General features: G+C 33.6%; 1 protein-coding gene across 15 annotated transcripts in view; it reads right to left on the bottom strand.

Annotated features, from left to right (window-relative positions):
• Positions 1-13,554, bottom strand: part of LOC136036379 (glutamate receptor ionotropic, kainate 2-like) — a gene marked incomplete at its 5' end in the record, with an annotated part of 326,696 nt that overhangs the window by 74,629 nt on the left and 238,513 nt on the right. For 11 of the 15 annotated variants that reach the window (XM_065718683.1, XM_065718607.1, XM_065718615.1 and 8 more), the window contains 1 exon segment: positions 6,003-6,257. In XM_065718683.1, coding sequence (XP_065574755.1) covers positions 6,003-6,257 — 255 coding nt within the window. 15 annotated transcript variants of the gene reach the window in all.

The following is a 13,554-nucleotide window of genomic DNA, read 5'->3' on the forward strand; positions in this document are numbered from 1 at the left end:
GTTTATTCTTACTAATTGTTGTAAGAAAAAGATCTACCAATGCTGAGCATAAATTAGCCTCTTTTCAAACAGTTCGTGGTAACGAACTGTAGTAAAGAGCGAAGTTTTTACTTTACTTTGCAATCTTCCGTCGGAAACGATTTTCCCACGTATTCCTATATCATAAATTTTCTTGTCTTCTGTACAAGACCTTTTCTCTTTCCCTAGCATAAAAAAATATAAAAGTCTCGTGTCTAAGCAGCTGTTGGTAATATGTATCCTCACCTCCCTCCCCTAGATTGTTTAGATTTTTAAATAGAAGAAAAATGTCTGGAAAATCGTGACTACAAAGTGACACGTTTGTTTGCAACTGTGACTGAGGCACTGCAACTGGCAACTGACACTTGCCAGTGCAACTGCGTCACTGTGTACCGTCCTCCTTCTCTGCTTAAAGGATATCACGTAGTGACAGGATGATGAATATTTATCTCGGTTTTGACACTGATTCATATTCCACCCCTTTGTTTTGGTATGATTCATGTTTTTGATTTATGGTAATATATTTGGTTTTTAAGAGCTATAAAATTATGCACATGGAATAAAAATAATTCATGCTAATTAAACTTTAAATTTCAAAATTTGCTTTTAAATTTATTTTAACGTTTAAATGTTTTCTCAAATAAAAAAAGAATGAATGCAGTATCACAAGGTTAACGAGATAATTTTACATTTTATTTATTTATTGATTTTAAAATTTTAAAACGCCCCAAGAAATAAGAAGATTTGAATTTTGACTAAATTGATTGCAGTTGTCAACATTAACATTTTTCTATATACTAGTTCTTGCTTTTGTTAAGTTTTATTGAGATCTGACAATTCCTTTTGATAGATGTGTAAATGATAGCGTTTCAGAAACAACCATCCCCACCCACTTCGAGATAAACTTTCCAGAACTATTTCAAAGAAATCTAGAAGAGATGCAGAACCAACGATAATTTCACATTACATCAGCTTAACATTATAGGGTCCCTAAGAAGTTTATTCTTGGAGCTAGGACAGAGATTCTTAATATATACTATGTAACTGGCTAGGAAAAGAAAAGTATTATTTTTTTTACAGAAAAATTCATGTATTTCAATCAAGAGAATTCACTGCAAACTCTAATCAAGCTTTTTTTGTTTACTCCGTGATCACCATACCAGAAAAATTCTCAATTTTTCGTATTCACCCATTTCTAAGCTACAGAGCATTCATCACTAAAATAAAAAACCAGTCAATTTCAATATGTCAATTCTATGACACCCAATTCCATTCAATTTGATTTGCGAGGGCATGGTACACATTGAGCTTGTTTTTACAAGAGAAAGAAATCATCTTCCTGAGAAGTGCAAATTGTTATAATTTTTATAATCTTGAATTGTTACATTCCTGCATGTACACAGATTTATTTTAATTTCAGGGGAAGAGGGGGGGGGATAATGAAAACAAATTTCGGTAGATAGTGTCACTAAAAAGTACCCAAAAAGTCAAACAAGTGCAGAATTTAAGGGGCCCACTCTGGGGAGTTCCCCCACTGTGTACGTCCCGGGCTCCATCACAAAATAGAAATAAATTACTAATAATGTGAGAAAGTTAGATAATCTTTGCTGAGACTAGCGGGGGTTTCAATTCTTACGTTCATTTAAATTTAATAGGAATTTGAAATAAAATTTCTTTTTCGTCAACAACAAAAATTGATAGGAGAGTCGTTTTAAGAATGGCAAAAAATTTCATGATTCTGATTATAATTCTGATTCTTGAAAAATTTTTGTTTGAACCATCCCACCAGTAATGTCCATTAGTCTAAAACTTATTAGCCTTTGAGTTTTTCCATCTTATGTTTCTCAGAAGGAGGAGTGAGAGGTCCATCTGTATTTTCATGCTCTACTATGATTTTTGTTTTAGCTTTACAATCCGTCCATTAATTACTCACTGAGGAATTGATAAGTACATGAGTATAGGAACCTCATAGTACTTAATCAACCTCATTCATCAAAAATAAAAAACTTGGTTAAAAAGGTTCTAGTATTATTGGCAAAATGAAATGGTTTACTTAATATTTTAATTATCAAAGAACATGTTTCTTTAACCTAATCTTTTCAGCTCAGTAAAGTAAACAAGCAGGAATTGACAAGCCAAGGGATGGCAATTGGGGAGAACCACACAACTCAAGATTTTTTTTTACCCCCTCTTGTATTTAGAAAGCTACTTTTTTACGTTTTCATTGAAGAACACCTTTTTGGCATTTAAACAAAACAATAAAATCGCCTTCCTAGATTGAAAAAAATCCTCCATCTCCACATTTTTTGCTCCCGTGGAAATACCTCGTAAGGCAACCACATTTAGCCATACCAAACCTTCCCTCATATATTAAAGGATCCAATTATCAAATTAAAAGCCATATCTTAGGTGGGTATGTTAGATAAAATTTGATGGAAATGTTTATCAAAAAGTGGAGATTTCCTAATATACCTCATTTGAAATTAGGAGGGCAGTTTATAATCCCATAATATATTTACATCGTAGATCTATTTCCCGATCTCGTATTTTTCCTTCAGAATTGAGTCCACATCATAAAGATAATAGTACAATGAAATATGTAAACCTTTCGGTTTTTACTTCCACTGTTTATGTCAAACGGCTGGAAAATACACCCCTGTGAATTTCCACTTTGCGAGGAATGAGTCGGTTATATATTTGCCAAGAGCTTGCCCTTAGAAGTTATATACAATCCAGACAAAATGATGGAGGGTTCTAACGAAGAGAGGAAGGTGTGGTTAATGAAGTGGTAACGGGAAGGGATAGATGCCAACTTTTCTAAGACATTCGTTTACTGAGATGCCTTTGTTTTATCTCCCAAAGACTTGTTTGATTTAGTGGCAAGCTCAGATAGTATGAATATGAAAAAGTAGTCGCATAGCTCCTAAGAACAGTGGACTGACCTGTAAAAAACGTTCGTGTTGCCTGTTTTTTTCATGCAGGAAAAAGGAGGACTGGTACGAAAAAATGATGGATGATGATTCATCGGAACCTGAGTTAAAAAAAATTAGATTTTTAAGAAACAGAGTTACAAAAAATTCCATGATACTTAAAATGATTCTGCTGTCAACTTTTTTCTACTGAAACCCTGCTCTCAAAAATAAAATCCAGCAGAAAAATCTTTCGGTCTGTTCCTTTCAGCATAGATCAGAGTTAAACAATAAAACTAAAAGCCATGCGTTTTCAATACAGACATGGCTGTTTATCGCTCATGAACTACTGTTGAGCCTCTAAGATATTTGAGTTTTCCCAATAATAAGCCAATTTGAAAGCAGAAAAATAATTAATATCTCTACTTCTATACAACAGAAAAGAAAAGACAAAACCAAAGTTTCACTTCCGTATTACTAAGAATGCAACGCATTTTGTACTGAAACTTACTATATTCGGCAATTCGGCAAAAAAGGAGAAAAACCCAGAAAATATATTTTCAATGATCTCTACTTGAATAGTACTTGAGTACTTGAATAGTACTTGAATATATTAGTTGAATATATTAAAAGTACTAAAATTGTACTAAAAAAACAAAAAACAAAAAACAATGAACTCGAATCGAAGCCAGTTATAGTTTCATGTGTATAATGAGTGACTAGCATCATGTAGCAGTATAACCACGATTTTGTCTGAAATATGAAATACTGCTCATTCAACTCCACAAAACCTGCGTTGGTGATAATATCCATTGACTACCAGTAGCCTACAACTATATAATTTTAAGTAAAATCATGTTTTCAAGAGGGATAGAGGTCTTTCAATGAAAAAAAATCTGCGGACATTCAGGTGTCTTCCTTTCCTTTAGATGGTTATTTTTAAGCCACACCAAAGAGTAAGGGAAAATTTTAGGCCCATTCACAATTAGATTCACTAGCGTTAATTTGAGCCAATCAGAATTTTCACCGAATTTTCTAGTTGGCTGAAAAGTCCTACGAAAAATTACCATTAACTTATTGTCGGTATGAGTAAAATTACCATTGAGTATGGGGCAATAAAATTTTCCATTCTCTTTTAGATACACCACAAGCTAGTGTGCCGTAAAATATATCAGAAAGGATATTTATTTTCCGTATGAATTAGTTTAAGATCAAAACCAATTAAATCAAAGAAGTTATATTATAGTCTTTTTATACCTAGATACTTGGAATTTATTCTCTATGTTCCTTTGATTTTTTAAAGAGCCCTATTCAGTCAAGAGCCATAAAGCGGATTAGCGAATGAATAAATTTTTGGAGAGAAATAGCAATCTCTTGGGAAAAAAGCTTATTTTTGTCCATCAGTTCAAGAAATTTGCTTGAGGCTGAATTTTTTTATTTTGTGTGAATTCTTAGCCGAAAACAAAGAACCTTTAAACCAAAGTACAGAGCAGAAATTTTGTCTTTCAAATTTCAAACTTTGCTGGGATAAATACAAAATCCCGTTAATATGCGTTATATGATTCAGTTTAAAATACGTACAAAAACGCTAAGCCTTTTGTAGGTTCACACGAAGCTTGAAAAGTAACTTTTTTAATAAAATTAAACTTCTGGCTGGATCTCGTCTAATGTTTTATCATAACATAGTAGCTTGATCTCTGCTTGGCAGTACGATGCCCGAGACTTGACCCCATCTGCCGCAAAGGTTGAGCAAAAGGCTTGCTACCTATCCTTGTAAGTAAGACTTTTTGCGCTTTTGGATACGAATCCTTTATCCTATCTTCTGTAACATTTACCCTCTCGTCGCAGACAGAAAACGTTTAAACTAGGTTATTAGAGATCTGTTTAGGTACCAACTAAGATTATATTACCGCAACCAGGGACTTTCCCAGGGGGACGGCCTGAGGGTTTACCACCCCTTTAAACTTCCAATTTTTTATTCTTCTGGGTACTTTCTATTTAAATCAAAAAAGTGTTTTTTTTTTATCTTATTAGACCCTTTTAGTTTGCAAGGACAGAATGCTAGTCGTGACGGTTTTCGTTGGATAAGTTAAAAAAAAAAAAAAAAAACAACGAAAAACATTGCCTTATTTCTCTGAACTTGTTGTTTAAGTAATGGTATTGTGTTGACGAAAAATTTAGAATCCAATGGCTGAATTCTCTGACTCTTAAGCTTAAATACTATTTTTGAAAAAAAGGTTACGTGTTAAATTTTGCTTTTGAAAAGAAAACATTGGTAAATGATTTTGGAATAGAACAATTTTGCTGCATTTTTTACTATTTTTAACATAAAAATGATTCAAATTCTAGCTAATTTCAGAATCCTTGCTTTTAATACTATTTTAAGAACAGGGTAATCAAGAAGTTTGATTTTACTTTATTTCTTTGACCTATTCGCTGATATTGTGATGATAGTAGGAAAATACGCAGGGGGAGGGCTCATCAATCCATCCCTCGACCAAAAGTTGTCCCGAAGTTTTGCCTTTGCCCACCCACAAACAAATTAGTGCATACATGCTTGGATGATAGTCATACAAAAAAAGATACCCTCCCCTTTTCTGACCTTTTGTCGTCTTTTCCGACTCTGAAGATGAATCATCATTTTCTAAGCAACCATTGCAGTAATTATACCATATGTTAATAATCAAGCAGTTGCTTCTCTCAAACCCACAGCATTTCTATAACTCACTTATTTCCCACTGAATTTTTAAGTCACATTAATAGCACCTCTTTGGAAACACATGGTTAATAGCACCTCTTTTGGAAGAATTTCGAACAGCGTCTGTTTGAAGCAAACACTATTTTCTGACAATCTATTCTAATTCATATATAGAATTGCTTGAAGCCTTAGAACTGAGCCCCTGCGAGTACTGGAGATCTTAAATTGGCAATACCAAAATTTAGTGAAAATCTTATTTGACATAAGAAAAGGGTATCTTTTCAAGCTTCGTTTGTCCCTGCATTAAGGCTTTTTTGAACAGGGTTCATTTAAGCGTACACACGGCAACCCAGGGGGCACACAATCACGACGTGTACCTTTGGATTAAGTCCTGAACCTTGTCTAAGAAAAGTTCCAGTAATGAACCAGAAACTATTTGAGACTGAAAACTGATTAACAACAAAATCAGTTTTTAAGCACGGATGTGGAGCTTGCCATTCATAAGGTGAGAATCGTGCCATTACAAATAGTGTGAATGATACTAAGACAAACGCAGCTAGAACGTACAACCAAATTTCAATCGCCAAAGGGTTCATGAACGAAAAAAGTCGTGTCGGCTGGCTTGAGGGAATCTGGAAAATGAATAACATAAAATAAGGTTTAAACTGTGCTAATAAATAGTCCGACAATCAATACATTCTTTAGCATCATCATACCCATTTTATTAGGATCAACTATAAAGTGCAAAATCCTTCTTATTTGAAAAGCCTATGTTCCATTTCCATATTATTTTGAGTGCGACGCATGTTTCTCTAAGAGTTGTGACACACGTATTAATCGAGCATTTACTCTTTATGTACATTGGTGTGAGTCTTACTGTGAGTCTTTTGCCAGTTGATCCGATATTTTGATGTTTGTTTTTCACCAGTAAAGTTCTTATTAGTAATTTTATTGAATTTGAATAATATTTATTTGAATAACAAGAAAGCACTTCATTCATATAAGTAGTGTCTTCCGCAAATAAATTAAATACGCATGCAAAATATTGCCAAATACATTATATGTGTCATGCATCATCGCGTCGGATTTTAGTGAAGCTGTATACTGTGTAGTTCGAAATAAATAAAAAACTGGAGGGTGATAGAAATAAAGTATGAAATTTGCTCTCTTCTCTTTTGCTTCTCTAGTAAAGCTGTCTGGTACTGCGTTTATAAATACTACATGTACTCTTTTTCTCTTTTCTATCCAAATTGCTCGTTGTTGTCTAGATAAATAATCAAATGTGTATTTTTCTTTGTCTAAAACACAGGACGTTTTTGTAAAGAATAATTTCGAATTTTTTTTTATGCTCTTAAAAATAATATATTCGTAAATAAGAAATTGTTTGCACCACTAAATTCATTAAAGAGAAATAGGTAAAAAAACCACAGTTTTCCATAAAGTTTACCAAAATTCAAGTTAACAAAATTCAGCAACAATCTTTTCTAAGAATGTCCAAATAAATAGCTTAAACTGATAATTTGAATTTTGAGCACTTCCTTTTCTCAGTTCTGTAATAATATTGATGGATGAATTCACCTAAAAGTACAGATCAAATGATTTTTTGGAATTCATCGGGAAATTTGTGTAAAAAAAATATTATGAATTTAACCTTAAAACAAAGCAATCAAACGGAGAAAATAAAGTGGGAGTATTTCCCTCTAGATAAGTGCAAACAATATAATCTAGTAATTCCCCTTCTTCCTCCCTTATCCTCTTAATCACTTATAAGAAAGTCCGTAATATCCCCATAAATTTTAAAATCTATGTGTGACTATGTTTTGATTGAATGGTCGATGAAGTAGATGAACTAATCTTATCAGGCAGGCTATTGTTCTTCTTAGACAGCAATATAAAAGGTGACAGTAATAAAAAAAATAAAATAAAAATGAATTAATAAGCAATAAGTAAAATAAGTAAGAAGTGTCAAATAATAATAATATTGCTTACAATAAAATTATAAGTAATAAATAAATAAGTATCAAGTGTATAATAAAAAAGTAATAAGTAATAAACTGATAGAGGTGACAGTAATACAAAAAGGCAGTATACATGCATTGTATACAGCCAAATAGAATGATGGGAAGATTGTGTATAGGTTGAGATAGGAATGAAAAAATAAAGCTTAACTTTTGTCCACCAGTTCTTGTCTGTAATAAGAAGAGAGAAATAATTAAGTGAGAAAAAAAAGAAGAAAAAAAATTAGACCCTGATCCAAATTCTAATATACTTCAGAATATAAATAATTGGTGTCTGTGCTTTTCCTTTGTTTCCTGTACAAATCAAAAAAAAAATTGCACATTACGTCATTCACTTTTTGAGTGTTTCATTCAGTTTCTTTTGTATGCATATGTTATTCTTGTTTCTACCTTTCTATCCACATTTTGTTGTCTGATAGGTCCAAGAATTGGTGCACATACTCGGACCAACTGCCAGCCACATTTAAAAAGATAAATACGACAGAATCTATCGAAAAGGGCCAAGTTAATAAGCGTTGACTTTAACTGGGTACTGCTTCTCACTGGCTAAGAAAGCTTAGTGTCTCAGCTTTCTGGAAATATGTTTGCTAATTTCGTATATGTGGTTGAAAATAATTTTTTGCAAGTTAGTTTTTAATAAAAAATAGGTTTTTTTAAGTTTATGATGGCAATTTAAGTATTAATATTATTATTTATTGAAAACCCGTATTTATGCAAACAGAAAATGACAGAGTACAAAAAAAAGCAAAGATCATCACACAGCTATGATAACGTAACTATTGTTGAAGAAGTCGTTTCCAAGCATGATTTGAAATCTTTCGTTTGTGTTTTTTCATAAGTTGAGCAACGGCTATGGTAGGATATGCTATATAAAGACTATTGGTCAGCTTTGAACTACGTGTCCGCATTGAATATCTCAGTAGATAATTTTGTAGAAGGGAAGAAAGTGGAGCGCATTTTCAATTTATTAGTATTTGCAAGAAACTTCCAGAAGGTGGCAATATCTTCATCATATAAGGGCGATTGAAACGAAGCTTAGCAGATACTATGGAAGCATATGAAGCTTATATGCGACGTTTGATGCCTTCTTTTAAGAGACGACGAGTGTGAGAAATTGTGTTTCTGATGGGAATACCAAAATAAACGACCTGGTCAGACGGACAGATCTCTGAATTTCCACGAGCAATTTCATCAGTGTGTGAGCATTTCCAGTTAAAAAGTACTACGCTTTTCAGCATTCAGTTCAAGACCAAATTTCAAGTATTTTCCAGTTTTTGGGATGTTTCAGAAATTTTATCCAAAGTTCGACTGATGTTGAAAATGTCATCAGTGTAAGTGACTAAGGAGATATTGAGGCGATAAATTACGCAAAACATCTCACAATGATCCTGAACTTTAAAAGCAAAATAATTGAAATAATAAGGTGAGGCAATGGAACTTTGCCTGGTTCCTCTCGTAACTGGTACAGTTCTATTCAGTAACCTTGCTATTTCATCTTGCTTTAAAGGAGTTTTAAGTTGGACTCGTAGCTAAGCATCCATATTCTTTTGAAAGTTGATGCTAACCGAATTTACTCCTCTTTCATCAGTCTTTACAAGTATAAGGGGTAGATCAGAGAGTCAAAGGCGTGTTGAACACATGACTCGCCAAGGCGAGTGAACAGCCTGTTCAAGAAGCATCTAGCAGAGCATTAGCAACAACTTCAAGGACGTTTGCACATCCAATGCCACGTTGAAAGCCAAATTGATGCAGAGGCATGTAAAATTATTCTTCAAGTTCTTTTATGAACAATAGTTTATAAGGCTTGTATAAACTAGTTGATGCGGTTACAAGTCTGAAAGATGTACATTGATCGGAGGTTTTTCTTTTTTTCGGAATAGAAGAAAGGTCTCCCGCGCATAGAAGGTTGATGGAACCAAACCTTGTGTAAAAATCATCTCCAGTGGTAACATGAAATGTTCTAAAAGTGCGGGACCACCATTTTTGATATGTAGAGTGTGAATTCCGTCTGTACCTCGTGACAGTTGTGGATTAAGGCGCATAATAGCATCGGCCATAGATTTTACGGATACTGTGTAATTAGAATCAGGGATTGCCTGCAAAAATTGGCCAAGCTCTTCAACATATTTGAGCTCAAATAGAATATCTGGTGGAGAGAATTTAGACTCATAGACAGAATACCACTCATATAGATGAGCATAACCAGCGGAAAGGGAAGTATTGGGCACCTTGGATGGAGCGTCGACGAAAGGAAACGAGGGCCATCTTCAATTTTTTGTACACTCTGCTCTGTGATTCGCTTGCAACGGTTCTGAAGAACCTTGGCAAACTTCTTTTCTGTTGCGATGTGAAAGGAATTAAATGGACCGGATCGTGATCAGTTGCAATCAATCGATAGATATTGCCAAAACTTTGCTGAATCACAAGATAGGGAGATAGTTTGAGTTTCATGCCACTTAGGAACAGTTCCTAGACAGCACGAGATCCTGCATATTGTAAAGTGTGGCATATACCTGCACAGTAAATATCGATGAGAATACGTTTCTCCTTGGTGGGCAGCGGTGACTGCTTGATTAGCAGGACAAATGATATCTTAATCTTGGGAAAGATTGTAGAAACACTATTCCAAAGAAATTAACAGTTAATTAATGCCCATTTACACATATACGATGGATTTGGTGTTTTTGGGTTACTAGTGGGTATCTGAGAAGTTTTATTTGACAAGAAAGAAAACGGCACAGACAGGTGATCAGGTATTAAATAGTAACAACGGACCTGCGATTGGGAGACATCTAAGGAGGGAGAAGCGACAACATGCTCTATGTTGGACGTGGACGAGAAACTACGAATGTTTGGAAAATCTTGATCTTTGTGAATAACCTCAAAGTGATTATTAAACATTACACCAACCAGTGAAGAGCGGGCAGATGGAAAAGTTAGGTTATAGCTAAAATTTCGAACAATTGGACATGCAGAATTACTTGAAATACTGCTCGAAACGCTTCTACATAAATTTTCAGAGAAAAGAGCGAAAAGGCACTCAGACGTATCATTACGGCATTCAGTCGACAAACAAAGGTTATAGATAAACACATTATAAACTTTAACAACAAGAAAGTAATCATAGGATTCTATAAGCAGCGAACGTAAAACGTTCCTAGTTCTCGTTGTCTCTCGTTGATACCAAATTTCACACAATGGGTTCGATCCCCTTAAAAACAGTTTTGGAAGACAAGCTGCCTTGACATCAATAGAAAGAGCTCAAGAGTACCCTCAGGGATACCCCGAACCCTGAGAAAAAAAGAAATTGGAAAATTCCTTTGGAAAGAGGAAAACAATAAAAAACCTCAGTTAAATCCTGGTAAAAACAAAACTCCAGTAGTACCTTTGGATATTTCTGGGAGGAATCTTGAAAAAGTATGTACTGAAAAATTACGGCCGTCAACTAGGCAAAGCCTCAAATCCAAGCTTCTGATAAATGAGCATTAACTACATCGAAATATATACTAAATATTTGCCTAAGAAAGCAGTTAATGAACTTTTTTGTTAAGGAGTTAATTCAATAGCGCCCGACATTAACCTTGGATGTTCTCACTCAGTGAGCTCTATACATTTATAAATATTGGTTAATAAGTATATATATATATATATATATATATATATATATATATATATATATATATATATATATATATATATATATATATATATATATATATATATATATATATATATATATATATATATATATATATATATATATATATATATATATATATATATATATATATATACATATATATATACATATAATTATTTCATTTTATATACATTATATATACATTAATATATGTACATTATAATTATACATATAATAATTTATAATTATTTATGAGCATTAACTACATCGAAATATATACTAAATATTTGCCTTAGAAAGCAGTTAATGAACTTTTTTGTTAAGGAGTTAATTCAATAGCGCCCGACATACATATAATTATTTCAACTTTGTTATAATCTTTTTTTTACCATGCCAAAGCAAACGACTTTGGGGATAAAATCTTAAGAAAGTCTCCCCTAAATTTCCCCTCTGCAGCAGTGTTGTCCCCCCACGTGAGTAGATAACTTCAGTTTGTAAATAAACCGTTTGCAAATATTATTATATTGAATTCTCTGTAATTTCATTACTTTCAAAGTATTTGACTATTTGCCAGAAGTTAACCAATAGGGATGAATTCTCCATATACTTTTTTTCAAACTAAAATCTTTTGTTACACTAAAAAAACAAATTTATTCTGAAACTGCCAATAAAGCTTTCACTAATCCTGTCTTTTGACAGCATTTAAGTGGACGAGATAAAATCTTTCCCTCGTTTGTTTTTAAAAGACTGTGACGGGAAGTTAAGATTCTAATTTCCCAAGGACCTTGGAGAAAATATCCCCAAAAGGGTGGTGATAAACAAGAGCAGCATAGTAGAATAGCTTATCAATGCTTGAATTTACAATTTAATTTAGTTACAGTTGGTTTATTATAAACACTATTAAAGAAAAAGAATTTCATGGAAAGTTAAGCACAACTTTGGAACAATGAGATGTAAAATCAATCTAAAATAAGCCAAATAATTATGAGTTATCGGGCCTAGAGATGGTTCTATTTGGCCATCCATTTGGGGCCAGGTGGCCCCCGATTGAGATGAATAGAAGTCATAAAGGAAGATTTAAGGGAAATGGAACTTTTAGGATGGGTAAAGAGTGAAGCTTTGGTGACGGCTGTGTTGACCTCAGTCAGCCTTGTGCCTTAGTGAGTTGTGATTGTTAGTAGTAGTAGCAATATGAGCAGTAGTAGTAGTAGTAGTAGTAATAGTAGTTAAAGGAATCAGAATTTCAATAGACAGAAATTCGGGCAGAATTGCCACACCTTTATCGTCTAAAAAGGCTAAATTTTTCATTTCCCTTTTAATGAAAACTGAATTGCTGGCTTGAACTGTATTTTCTTCGATCACCCCCCGCCAATGGAAAGCTGAAGTGTCATTTGTACTTGGTTGAAAACTAAAATAATATCTTAAGTCGAAAGTTTAATTTGGCCGATAAAAGGAAGAAATTATTAATGATAATTTACTGCATGTTTTAATAACAAAATAAATAGATTTTTATACAAATAATTACATGAAAAAAGTATTTCTGGAGGTATGAGGCTTATTTCATTTATTTAATGCAGCAAAAACAAATAATAGAAAAATGAATACCAAATATTATTTAGTATAAAAAAGTGTATAAGCCTAACATATAGACCATAACGCATATGTTTTCATCGTATAGACCACCATCTACTACCATAAGCAGTGCAATACCCCCCAACCTCCTCTTTTCCCCAAATGCATCCGATCAAAATTTTTAGATAGCCATTTTGCACAAAATGGCTATCCAGTCCAGAGATCATACAACAGTGCATTCGTGGTTGACACAAAATCCCAAAGCCTGAGGGCAGTGGTTTAAAGCCATGCCCCGGGTGCATATAATGATCTATGAAATGGGTGGTCGTATATACCTCGGAGGAGGCTCGTTTGATTGGATATAGAGGTTTCTAGTTCCCTTTTTGAGAGTCAAATGTGATCAGAGCAGCTAGGCTCCCTCCCCCTAACACTCTCTTTTCCAAAAATGCATCCGATCGAAATTTTGAGATGGTAATTACGTTCAAAATAGTCCAAAGATCATATAACGATACTTCCAAGGCTGACATGCCCCCCCCCCAGAGCCCAGGGGCAATGGTTGTAATGTCAAATAATAGTCTTAAGTTATGCTTCAGGGGCATTTACGGTTATTACTGCTACTAAACTACTCCAATAACCTCAATTGCAACTAGTTGTAAGGCTAAGGCTAAGATGAAAATTTCAGGAAGTATATCATATCAA

The sequence above is a fragment of the Artemia franciscana genome, chromosome 2 (assembly GCF_032884065.1).
Source record: "Artemia franciscana chromosome 2, ASM3288406v1, whole genome shotgun sequence".
NCBI lineage: Eukaryota > Metazoa > Arthropoda > Branchiopoda > Anostraca > Artemiidae > Artemia > Artemia franciscana.